The sequence below is a fragment of the Sciurus vulgaris genome (assembly GCF_902686455.1).
Source record: "Sciurus vulgaris genome assembly, chromosome: 3".
NCBI classification, from domain to species: domain Eukaryota; kingdom Metazoa; phylum Chordata; class Mammalia; order Rodentia; family Sciuridae; genus Sciurus; species Sciurus vulgaris.
In genome coordinates this window covers 82,298,794-82,311,314 of record NC_136463.1, presented here as the reverse complement: position 1 = coordinate 82,311,314, position 12,521 = coordinate 82,298,794, and the positions used below count along the sequence as shown (strand labels likewise).

The 12,521-nt window shown below is 46.8% G+C and overlaps 2 protein-coding genes across 4 annotated transcripts in view; one reads left to right on the top strand and one right to left on the bottom strand.

Annotated features, from left to right (window-relative positions):
• The window catches only part of LOC306657645 (UPF0538 protein C2orf76 homolog), a 60,237-nt gene extending 57,080 nt beyond the window's left edge, over positions 1–3,157 (bottom strand). The window contains exon 1 of one of the 3 annotated variants that reach the window (XM_079133847.1): positions 3,050–3,157. The gene's annotated coding sequence lies outside the window, so the exon portion shown is untranslated. Of the gene's footprint in view, positions 1–208; positions 308–3,049 lie in introns of those variants that run through there. The other 2 variants (XM_079133844.1, XM_079133845.1) reach the window with 2 other exon arrangements.
• Positions 3,158–3,170: 13 nt separating this feature from the next.
• Positions 3,171–8,191, top strand: DBI (diazepam binding inhibitor, acyl-CoA binding protein). The gene is made up of 4 exons (XM_079133849.1): positions 3,171–3,314; positions 4,430–4,547; positions 6,484–6,546; positions 7,899–8,191. Exons 1-4 carry the CDS (start codon positions 3,306–3,308, stop codon positions 7,970–7,972), a joined length of 264 nt encoding a protein of 87 aa, XP_078989975.1. The 5' UTR covers positions 3,171–3,305; the 3' UTR covers positions 7,973–8,191.
• Positions 8,192–12,521: the final 4,330 nt, after the last annotated feature.

The window sequence follows — 12,521 nt, the reverse complement described above, 5'->3', positions numbered from 1 at the left end:
TAGAAAATTAAAGTAAATAAAATAATTACAAGATGTGATAGTTGCTCGTAGAGACATAAACAGAACTGAGGATCTTGTACTCCTCCCTACCCATCCCATACTAGAGACTGAATCAGTACCAATGAGTTACATTCTCAGTCCTTTATAATTTTTGAGACAGGCTCTCGTTAAGTTGCTGAGACTGGCCTCACACTTACAATCCTCCCACCTCAGCCTCCTGGGTAGTTGGGATTATAGGCGTGTGCCACTATGCCTTGAGGATCTTGCACCTTCTCAGGAATATGAAGAGTAGTGATCCTTTCCAATCCTAAAGAAATACAGAATAAAAAACTCACACCATCTATTGACCCCAAATATACCCTAAAATTTATATTTAAAAATGAAATCACATGTGTACATAAGGGAGGAAGAAACAGGGCTCAGCCCTACACCTACTGCCAGGACTGTTAGATATCCAACAAAAATATCTGAACCTCTAGGACACAGGATGCATGTCTTATTTTAGGTAACTTAGTTGATCCATCTAGCTTTTATTTTTACCATTTATGAATTGAACACAGAAGCCATCAGACTTCTTGTGCCTCATAAGTGGAATAAAATGCATGAATGAGTTTTGTAAACAGCACAGTTCAATTGTTGCTCTTGTTGCTGCTGTTGCTAAGTGTGATAAACACCTTGTTTACCACCCCCCCCCCCCAAAAAAAAGATGAAATCCCAGGTGGCAGCTTGAACACCATTCCGATTTCCTAGAATATAAGGATCCAGTAAAAGGCTTACATTGGAATTTCCCTAGACAGAGGTAAGAAAAACAGTCACTGAGAAGTAAGGAAAGGAAGCAGACAGTATGCTAAAAAGAACACCTCAAGCTACTTTGAAGTTTGGCCTAGGGTGTAGGCTCCAACAAGCAAAAGCACTCTTCCTTTTCCTAGTCAAGGTCAGTTAGTATCCTCCTCCCTGGTATCCATAATCCTCACTCATTTCATATTTCATTTACTTTAAATAACTTTTGTAGACTCATCAGGGGGCACAAAACCATCATGTAGACAAAATCCTTGTAGAAGGGTGAAGCAGATTCCAAACAAGCAACTAACAAATCGACTGTACTTGAACTAGAGACGGCAAAGTTTATGTCAATAATCCCACTAGCCTGTTTTCTACATTTGACTCCAGTCAAAAATCAATCACACCACTGATCTTTGAGAAATGATAAGAAAAATAATATCATCCAAGATTATCTAATATTTTTAATATGCCATAAGTATTCATCTGGGCCTCAAAAAAGAAAAACAGTTTTGAGGTGAAGAATCACTGTGGAAGCCTGCATTTCTTACACTTGGAATGTAATTTTCCCAAATTCAACCTCAAGATTCATATTAATTTAGATATGTTTTCTCAAACAAAATTATTCATAGACTAACAACTCTAGAATTATTCCCTACAATTAAAGTTCCACTTATTCCCATTAAGTTATGAAGCGACATCTAAAAGTTTATATCTGGCCTTCCTTTCTGAACACCTAGACCTATAAATGGTGGGAGAGGGGATTAGAAAAAGTGGAGATCTGTGAGACCTATAGTCCTGCCCTCTTGACACAAATCAGAAATTGATGAGAAAAGATCTTTTTTTTTTTTTTTTTTTTTGTTCTGGAAATTGAACCCAGGGGCACTTAATCACCAAGTCAAATCCCAGCCCTTTTTATTTTGAGACAGGGTCTCACTAAGTTGTATGGGGTCTCACCAGCTAAGTTGCTGAGGATGGCCTCAAACTTGCAATCCTCCTATCCTGCCTCAGCCTTCCAAATTACTGGGATGGTAGGCATGGGCCACCATGACAAGTCATTTTTTTCTTACATGCAATACTAGAAGTAAGGAGTGGGGAGACACCACCTTCACCCCTGGTATCTGATCAGGTTCCTCAGACTCAACCACCACCCAGGTGATGCATCTGGTGGCTCTGTCCTGCCTTTGGCAGAGAATCCTAATCCTATTCTTGGAATGATCTCTCTTTGTTAATGATCTCCAAAGCATTTTCCATCATTTCCCTCCCTTCATCAACTCTCTTGTAACCACTGTCCAAAAATTCTTCCTTTGGCCTCCAAAGCACCAACCCTCAAACTCTTCTATTCACCTGTGCCTCTCCTCTCTGCACCCACCTTGCAAAGACATGTCCCCCTTTCTCATCATCTCTGCTCAAAACCCTCTGATTACTTCTCATCTCCATCAGGATGAAGGTCCAATCTAGAATGGCCAACCTCTGCATCATCTAACTAGTCTGCCACTTCCCCAGCCTCATGCCTTTCTACTCTCCCCCTTATATCCTGCCCACTTCTTGTTTTGCACTTGTTCTTTGCCAGAACGTTCCCTCCCCTCCTTGTGGGACTTGCTCAAATGTCAATTTCTCTACACCTCCCAATTTAAAACTTCCAACTCTATGTCGCTTAAAACTCACAACTTATTGCATTATTATCCCACTATAGGTTTCATGATTACAGGGATACATCAGTTTTGTCCAGTGATGTATCTGCCAGGTCTAGAACGGTGCAACTTAGCTGACAAAAATTCGATAAACATTTGGGAATGAAGTGTCATTCACTTCATAAAAGTTTGCCAAGCACCTGTTCCTGTCCAAGTGCATTAAGACAAGCCCTGTCCCTGCCTTTAAAGCACCAGATAGAGCATGGTACCACAAACATGCGTTTAAAATCAGGACTGCAAACTACGAGGTCAAAGAACGTGCCAAAGTTCAGAGGAAGAGTCCTGAGTTTGGCCTTTCTGGGGACAAGTCCAGCTTGCCACCACCACGCAGTTCACCAGGGACCCTTTCCGGAGGGTCAGCCTGGGAGCAGCGGGTTCCACTTGCAATTCCCAGGCCTGAGAAGTTACTTGTTGGGAGATGAACTTCCGGCCTCTTCGCGCCGGGAACGAGATTTAAAAAACGTTAAAGTCTCTGCCCGCTGGCCTCAGCCTCCTCCCGTTCGACCCGTGTGCAGCCCCCAACCAGCTCCAGACCTACAACCCTCACAAGCATCCCCCGCTTAGGCGTTCCCCACCTGCTCCCGACGTCCCCTGCGGCTTCGCCCTGCGCGTGCGCTCTCTGCCTTTCGTGGGCTTGGGCGGGGCTGGAGCCGGTGACGGACCTAGACACGCCCCCGAAATAGAACCGATTTCTGATTGGCTGTTGATGCTCGCCCGAGCGGGACTGGAACTCCGGAGGCTGTGCATTTAAAGGCGCTGCCAGTCCGCTCTTAGCTGTGGTTTCCTGCTCGCGCCTTCTCCATTCCGAGGAATCCTGGTGATCCCGCCAGCATGTCTCAGGTACAGCGCGTGCCCTGCCAAACTGCGAAGGTGGAGCGGGGCGGGAGGCCAGTGTTGGGATCGTCCGGCTGGCAGAGCCCCGCGGAGTCCTTCCCACCGATGCCCTGCTCTTGCTCCTGGACCCATGCCCAGCCCTAATTCTTTGCACAGAGCCTTGTGAGCGGAACTTTCCTTTGGGGGATTTCTAAAATTGCTACCGACGCCGCAGCTGCTGGAAAGTTGTCCATGGGGTGGACTTCGTGGTTCAGCGGGCATAGAGGTGGGAGGCTAAAGATGGGGCGATTGAGGGGTGGGTGGACTGAAGGAGCGCGGAGACTGAGCCCCACACCTGGAAGGACCCGGCGGGACGTGGCGGCGGGAGAGCGACGTCACGGCCAAATGGGAATGCAAAGAGGCCGTGGCTGAGTGCTGGAGGTCAGGAGAAGTAGGAGCCAGGTGACTGGCGTATGGGGAGAGGAGAGTCGCTGCTCTGGGTAGAAGTGACCTAGAGGCCTTTCCCTGCCCTTCAATGTAGACCCTTGCCTGGCGCCGAGCTATGTGGGGCGACCTCTGGCTCCTCCCACCTGCCTCTCCCCACTCGGGGCACTGGGACAGAGGTCAGCGCCGAACTCCCAGGCCCCATGGGAAGGGGGCAAGCAGACTCCTGTGTGAATACTGTATTTGTGTCCTGTCCCTTTATCAAATGTTTCTCGCATGGTGTGCCACCCCTGTCCTTAGGTTAGGGCTTCACGGGGACTCCAGCCTTTCCCTGGTGCGTGACCCAGTTGTGGCGGTGTTACTTTTCCGCAGAGTGTCCATCCACTGCAGGCCAAGTCTTGGCCTGCTTCCCTGGCCACTGTATTTTCAAAGCCTGATGTTTCTGTAGTGGGAGCACCAGATAGTAGTTGTAGATTGAATGAGCAAACTGATATACTTCCCCTCTTTATTTTACTGAATCTGTTTTGGGGATGGGAGACACTCTTGAGGGGGGCTGCTTTGCCTGACCTGCATGGCACCAGAAGTGCCACCTTTCCATCTTCTCATCTGGTCCCTGGGCTCCATCACGCATCACACAGGACTTCTGCTCTCTCCCACTTGGAAGCCACCCTCATTCCTCTTCCCTCCCTCCCACTTAGGCTGAGTTTGACAAAGCTGCTGAGGAGGTTAAGCATCTCAAGACCCAGCCAGCAGATGAGGAGATGCTGTTCATTTATAGCCACTACAAACAAGCAACTGTGGGCGACATAAATACAGGTATGCTGAACTGCTCATCATAGCAGGGGCTTGCCAGTGACTGGGCGTCCTTAATTGGAAGTCTGTGGGAACTTCACTTTCAAACTGCCAGAGGCCCTACTCTTCAGGTGCAGATGGTCACAGTTCTTGAGGTTTAAGCCAGGCCATTTCCCCAAAGACCATCTTCCTGGATCCTCAGTGTCTCAGGTAGCAGAATTCCAATCCTGGTTTTAGAAGAACTTTTCTGATTATCACCTGCAGTTTCCATCTACTGGGGAGGAAGCAAAAAACCAGGAGAAGAGGTCTGCCCAGGCTCTTATCTGAGAAGTAGCTTTGTTGAGCAGTGTTGCTTCCACCCCCGGTAGACAGTCCTTCCACCAAGCCTGATGGAGGAACCAAGAAGCACCTGGTGTCTTGGGATAGTCAGAAGTGTTTCTGCTAACCAGTCTGTACCTTCCTGATGACTTTGTTCCCTATCCAAAAATCTTGGCACAGATTTTGAAGCTATGTTTTGTAACTACTCTCATCTACAATATTATCTTTCCTGCCTTGGGCAGTTTTTAATCTGTCCCCAAGTTCCTGAAATACAGTTGGATACTGAGGCAACAACACAAATGCATTTCATGCAGGGACTCAAAAATCAGTGGTCCTGTCAGCATCAAAGGAAGTGACCTTCAGACTGTTCAGGAGAAGGGCTACCATGGCCCCAGGTCCATTGGAACTAGGGTGCAGGGTGGAGCAGGTGTGCTGGCAGCTGGCCAGCTGCTGCAATGCCCAAAATGAAGGATCTTGGGCAATGCCAAATCAAAAGCTGTGGTTCACATCAAGGGCTTCGTTAAGGAAGGTCTTGTGGCAAACTTGAGTTTTACAGTGGGTGTATCAACTGTATCCTCCCAGAGAGGGAAAGGAGAGATGAAGTGGGTGTGGCCAGAGAACTGAGATACTTTTCTGCCACACAGTGTTTTCACAGAGCATGGCCTCTCTTAGAGCTAAAGGGACCTGCTCTCATATAAAGGTAGGTATGTTGACATCTATCACTGCCTGATTGGAGATATTAGCTTTCTCTAGAGCTGTACTTTTCATACTGTAGCCGCTAGCCACATAACTATTTACATTAGAACTGAAAATTGTTAAATAATGTCTACAGTTCAGTTGCTAGCCACATGAGGTATGTTTCAGGGAGACTTAGTTGCCACAAGTGGCAAATGACTTCTCAGTTGGGTGTTGCTAATGTACATTTCCATAGAGGTATAAAGGACTGGCAAAGAGTGCAGCTCTGGGGTTCTGGTGATTACTACTTTGTGGGTAGAGTCTTTCTCAGGACCCCTGCAGAATGCTTCCTTGAAAGCACTCAGGAGCACCTGATGTTTTCTTCGATACAGTTCTCCAGGTTATGGACACTGCAGTTATTCCCCTTGGCAGTGAAATAGGTCAGCAGGGCAGGAGGGAGTGTTTCTCAACTACAGATGATTACCCATCTGGAAATAGTCTAACAACTTGTTAGAACAATGGGACCAGGATATGAACAGACAGTTCACATACAAGAACATCCAGGAGACTGATAACAATGAGAGAGAGAAATTCGGTGACTGAGAGCAGAGGTAGGAGGAACTTTGATAGTGTTAACCTTTGTAGCTTTTTAATTCTGAGCCATGTGAATGGATCTTTAATTTTTTTAAGTGGTTTTTTTAAGGATAAATTTTGAAGGTAACTTGCAATTCAGAAACTGTCCTGTAATGAGAACAGTTTTCCTCCTATTTTCTTTAGATTTTTAAGTTTGGGTTTCTATACACCTGGGCCTCTTATGGAAGAACCCACTGTGCAAGACCCATTAAACTCCATGGGAGAGCCTAGAAGGAATCTGTGTAATAAAAGATGACTTTCACAGAAAGAAAGCTGATAAATTCTACGTTAGAACTTGAGAACTCTAATAATGTGTTTCCTTCGCTTGTTTAAGAACGGCCTGGGATGTTGGACTTCAAAGGCAAGGCCAAGTGGGATGCCTGGAATCAGCTGAAAGGTAACTATTCAAATCAGTTTCCCTCCTTGTGAAGCCCGGTAATGAAAGACTCTTCATTATGGAGTACACGGGGTCAAGAAGGAAACAAAGTACAGAAGGCACACACTGGAAATCAGCCTGACCTGTGCCAGAGTGGGAAAAGTAGGCCACCTACTTTCTCTCCTAATACTCTCCATGTCTTTTCTAAAAGAGCCATCTCTGCACAAGGGTATCATCTGGAGAGGAAGGGCTAGGGGTCTAGGCCATTAAGAAGCAGGCTGGGAGGTAAAGTCCTTGGCATGGACTTTGGATGTGTTCAGAATAAGGGTGGATTCCTGTCCATACCTCCTTCTCTCCAGTAAGGCCAGGCAGTGACCCCTTAACTGGAATGGCCCTCCCCAGTTCCCTTCCAGCCAGGAGGGCACATGAAAAAAGGGGATGAGGTAATGCCTGGCCAGCCACTGGTAGGCTCAGTGAATGGAGCTATTATTTCCTGAGCCCCAACAGCTGACAAGTATCCAAGTTCCTATTGAATCACGTGCCTCCATGGCAGCAAGACCCAGAGTTGGCATCAAAGCTCCTAGCAGCTTTTGTGTCCTCACTAGCTAGTTGCTGAATAAGCCTTCTGTCTTCCTGCAAATAAGAAGTCCATGAATTCAGAAAAGGCCACAATGCAATAAATATACTCCTAGGATTTATAAGCAGAGGGAATGCCTGAAACCATTCATTTTCATCAGGCACTTCAGAATAAGTCCCAAGTCCTAGAGGGCTTCTCTTTTTACTAGAGAATCCAGGGAACTGGGTGTGACTGTCTCAGAAGATATATTCAGTGTCTTTATGCAACAGCAGAGAGAAAAAAAGATTTGCCTCATTCCCCTCCAAGAATCAGCTGCTTTTGCTCAGAGTCTCGAACATCTTATAGCTTCTTTCTGGTGAGAAGAGTGTGGCTGGCTTTGCTTTTTCACTGCCAGCTTAGCAGCTCTGGGAGATAAGAGCCCAACACAGAAATACTTCATTGAATAAAGCCAAGCATGAAATCAACTGGACAAGTAAAGTCGCCGTGGTAACAGTTGCCTGCCTGACTTGGAAGGCCAAGGCTCACCCTGTCGTGGGAGACACATGGGGGACAGGCATTGGATCAGTCTCTCCATGCACGATGAGTTCAGTGTTTTATAGAGCATAACTCAGGGTCACAATTCTCAGGTGCTGTTAAGTCTAATTCTCAGCAGGTCTCTGAGGTGTAGGTAAACCCCCACCATACAGGAGAGAAACTCAGTCCCGGAAAATTCAATCAGAGCTGACAAGGGCCTCAAAGCCTGCTGCTTTTCTACCACGCTACCTCCCTGACAAATAATCCTGTTGATTCCTTCCAGGGACTTCCAAGGAAAGTGCCATGAAAGCTTACGTGGACAAAGTAGAAGAGCTAAAGAAAAAATATGGGATGTAAAAGACTGGATTCAGTTGCCAGCCACACACTGAACCTAAAATGATGTAATGCCTTGTTTTTTCTAATACCTTGGATGATGCAAAGAGTGAAAATAATCAGTTAACCCAGTTTATCAAGGCTTTCCAGAATGTGGCTCTAACAGATTAGGGGCAGAATTGATGACTGACCCTCCCTGAATAGTTTTTATCTGAGATTATTAAAAGTATGTTTGTTACTTGAGGTCTTTAGTGATCCGGATTCTTGAGCTGATTCACTGTGTTCCCATCTCTCATCCTCACCTCCTTTTTCTAAAGATGTTCTCTGGAAGCTCTTTGACCTTGCCTTCCTCTGTATCCTGCTGGAATGTGAGTCAGGTGATCTCACTTGTTCCTGGGCCCCTTGTGGACTCCGCCTTGGCTGAGAAGTGGCTTCTTCTACACTGAGGAAGATTGGGCAGGCTAGCTGAGACTTCAGTGTACAGATACTTCCAGCCATCTGTCAGGGACATGGCTGGCCTCAGGTTTGGAGGGAAGTGGTGTTGACAAGTTTTGGAGTTTGGTCCAAGGTCCAACCAGTCCACGGATCCAAACAAATGAGCAAGAGTTGGAGCCCCCATCAGGAATAGAGTACACATCTGGCATGAGGCTTCCCCAGGTTTAGTTCCTACGGAAGCTTGGCCACCAGCAAGAGTGGGAGTGAGATTGGTCAGTGAGCCAAGGAATTCCTTAGTAGGGAGAAGCAGGAGCAGAACTCCAGGAGGCTGCAGAGAAGAAAGACTGGAGTTCGGAGGACTTTGGTTGTTGGAAAGGAAGGAGGAAGAAAAAGTGGACAAGATCAAAGTTGCCAGGTGCTTCCCTTCTGCCACTTCTGCAGTCTCACATGAGTCATGGTTTTCTCATTTTGCAGGTGAGGATGCTGAGGCTGAAAGGAATTCAGGAGATGCTGTCTGAGTCTGGATGGTCCTCAGACTTCGTCCCTCCATAGCCCATGCCCTGGTCTTAGACTGTAGTTCAGCCTCATCCCCAGAAGAACAGTGGGCCTGAGAATAACTTGCCCATGGTCCCACTAGTGACAAAAGAACTGAGAACCAGCTTTCAAATGCAGATCACCCTGGTTCCCAGCCTGAACCTCCAGAGAGGCAGGAACACAGGGGACAACTGCTTAGTGTGGCTGGGTATGGCACACCCTCTGTAAAATAGCACTCGAAAGTGGAGGGGCTTGCAAGGATGGACTTTGATCCTAGACAATGGGGAGTGCCCGGGAGCAGTTATGATAAAAGGTAATCTGAGTAAATCAATAGCTGTGGAGAATACTGATGCCCCCAGGTCCGGCCCAGCCACTCAGGTGTAGATGGGAAGTTGCTCCAAGAAAGCAAATGGGCCAAGGTCCAAAACCCACCCATGCATCCAAGGGAGTAAACTTCCAGAATGGCAGTGTCATTTGCAAAGAAGTTAGTCTTCCTGGGTGTGGATGTGGCTGAGTGAGTGTTTGACAGGTAGCCCACTGCTCTGCTCTTCCTGCACCTGCCTCCACACTCCAGTGAGACTGCCAACACCACCAAGCTCAGGCACGTCCATGAGCTCCAAGGGCAGCAATGGGGAGCCACAGCTACCAAGTATGTTGGATCATTTCCTTTGCTCAGTTTTTGTTTCAAGAGTAAAATCAAAAGAGCCCATTGCAGTGGTGCACATCTGCTGTTCCAACTGCTTGATAGGCTAAGGAGGGAGGATCACTTGAGACCAAGTTCAAGACCAGATGAGGCAACAGAAGATAATAAAACCTCATCTCAAAAAATAAATAAGTAAAGTAAACTGAAGGGATATCTCACGAGGGAAATGTGCTCAGCATGCACAAGGCTCCAGGTCCTCTCCCCAGGCCAAAAAAATTAACAAGTTAAAAGAGAAATAGCCTTAAATGGAGTCAAGCTATTGTTCCTGTCTAGCCAGATCTGGCTCCAGGCTCAGTCCAAGCACACCTGTCCAGAGGGTGGTGAGGGTTCAGTGAGGTGGTATGAGAAGCTCCTGGCATAGAGTATGCACCCAAGTGTGGCACTTGATCAGGAATCTTGTCCCCACCAGCTTTCAAACCATCTCTGGTCCCTGGAAACCTTTGCAATATCTACATGCATTGAAGACTTAGTCCATGAGCAGGCATCTCTCCACTGGTAACAATTGTTGGGATTCAGAAACGCCTGCCCAGGCTTCTGATCTCTATGGCTTGTGCGAGGCAGCTGAGCTGGCAGACTGAATCCCAGGCACAAAATCTCCATCTCACCACTGGCCAGAATCAAAGAAGGGTCTAAGGAAATCCTTATGAAGATGCCTCAGTCTGGCTCTCCAGGTACACTGTGCTGAGACCTTATTTTGACTATTTGTTGCTCCTCTTTTTTGGGATGAAAATGAAAAGCCTTGGATCTGAAACCTGTCAGGGCCACAGCCGCTGTGGACTCTGGTAGTGGCCAGTATATACTGAGGACCTGCTAGGACCAGGCTCCGACTCCAGTTCTTCACTTCGGTTCTTGCATTTAAGCACTCAGTCTTCTGATAATGGGAATTACACCTCATATAGTAATAATTCATTATTTTTGGTAATATATTCCAAGATGTTGCATGGATGCCTGAAACCACATAGTACCAAACTCTATATAAATTGTTTTATCTTTGACATACTGTGTAGTCAGCTTTGTGTCACTGTGACCAAAATGCCTGACAAGAACAACTTAGAGGAGGAAAAGCATTTGGGCTCATGGTTTCAGAGGTCTTAGTCCATGGTTGACTGACTCCATATTGTTCTGGGCCCAAGATGAGGCAGAAAATCATCATGGAAAAGCATGGCGGAGGAAAACTGCTCAGCTCATGGCAGCCAGGAAGCAGAGAGAGAGAGAGGAAGGGGCCATAGACATAGTCCAGGCCACACCCCACTGACCTACTTCCTCCTGCTAGGCCCTACTTACCTGCAGTTACCATCCAGCAATTCATTCAAATTATTAATCCATCAAGTGGATTAATCTACTGATGAGGTTAATGGTTCTCATAATCCAATTATTTCACCTTTGAACATTCCTGCATTAACACAGGAGCTTTGGGGGGAACACCTCATATCCAAACTATAACATATATATCTATGATAAAGTTCAACTTATAAATTAGGCACAGTAAGATATTAACTGATAAAAATAGAACAATTATGATAATATACTCTAAGTTGTAAGTTATTTAAAACTTGTGACTTGTTTATTTCTGAATTTTCTATTCAATATTTGTGGCCCTTGGTTGTGGCCCTGTGACAACCGAAGCCACAGAAAGCAAAACCACAGATAAGGGAGACTAGTGCACTTGGGGATTGCCATGCCCATTATTCAAATGAGAAGATCAAGACTGAGGTCCACACCCAGGACTCTGGATGGGAATGCCTTGCAAGTCCCCTTCACGTTCCCTCTCCCACTCAGCTCTGCAGCTTCATGTCTGTCTGATTACAAGAGTAGCGTAAGATGTTCTTGTGAAATCCTGCCCTCAGCTATGGGACCCATTCCTGAGGAGCGGCTCACAAAAGCAGGTCATGTCTCCAAGCTGGAGTGAGGCCCAGGTGCGCTGTACTTTTGAAGAACCTCAGGTTGTACTGGTTTCTCAGAAAGTAAAGTTGGCATGGTGTTCTGGGAGCGAGTCAGATCCAGCCTCAGGGGCTGTTCTGCTTCTGTGGTGACCACAGGGGTGATCTACAGAGTGCCATGGGGGAGTTAATGAGGTTGCAGTTGGGGGGTCAGCCATTTTCACCTTCATTGAGAGGAGCCCTCAGCACCTCCATAGCATGTCTTACCTCAATTATGACTTTTTTGACAGACTTACTTATGAATTCTACTTCATTCTCAAGTACTGGATCACTCATTTTCTTGGATCTCATTTCCCTCATCTGGGAAATGGGTGCAATCTGTACCTCATAGGGCTGACAAAGCAGGAAAAGCATTTAGCACAATGCCTGCTGGGCAGCAGCTGGAGGTCTTCCTAGCCCACATACTCACCTCCATACTTCCCTCCCCACCATATGGAGGAGTCCTGGCCTAGTGCCTCACAGTGCTGGGCCTTGCCTTGACAGTGCTCACAGAATTGGTGACTCAGCCATCCAAGGATGCCCCCCGCCCACTCCAAAGTAGTTCCAAACCCAGAACCAGTTATCTCAAAGGAACATGGAAGAGTCACTGGATTATAAGTTAGAGAACTTTGGCTCAGCCACTGCCCAAGTTAAATAGACACAGGGCAAGCTATCTGCTCTGTAAGTCTCAGTTTCTTCATCAACAAAATGGGGCTGAGCAGAAGGTTATGTGTCCCAGGAAAGCCAGAGAGCAAAAGAGAAGGCCCCTGGGGTAACTGGCTTGACCATAGACAGGCTGGGAAGTTGTGAGGGGGTGGTATAAACAGCCATATGATTAAAGGTGCTTAAAATTAAATTATAGGTACTTGGGGTAGAGGATGAACCAAGAGAGGCCGCCAGCGGGGTCAGGCTTTCACAGAGTCGTGCCTTTAGGGTCTAGGTTGGGACAAGATCCTCCTGCCCCCTTGGCAGCACCATGGAA

Coding starts and splice junctions, on each gene's coding strand:
- DBI (XM_079133849.1), top strand. Junction 4,548..6,483: donor TGTGGGCGACATAAATACAG/GTATGCTGAACT, acceptor CGCTTGTTTAAG/AACGGCCTGGGATGTTGGAC. Junction 6,547..7,898: donor TGCCTGGAATCAGCTGAAAG/GTAACTATTCAA, acceptor GATTCCTTCCAG/GGACTTCCAAGGAAAGTGCC.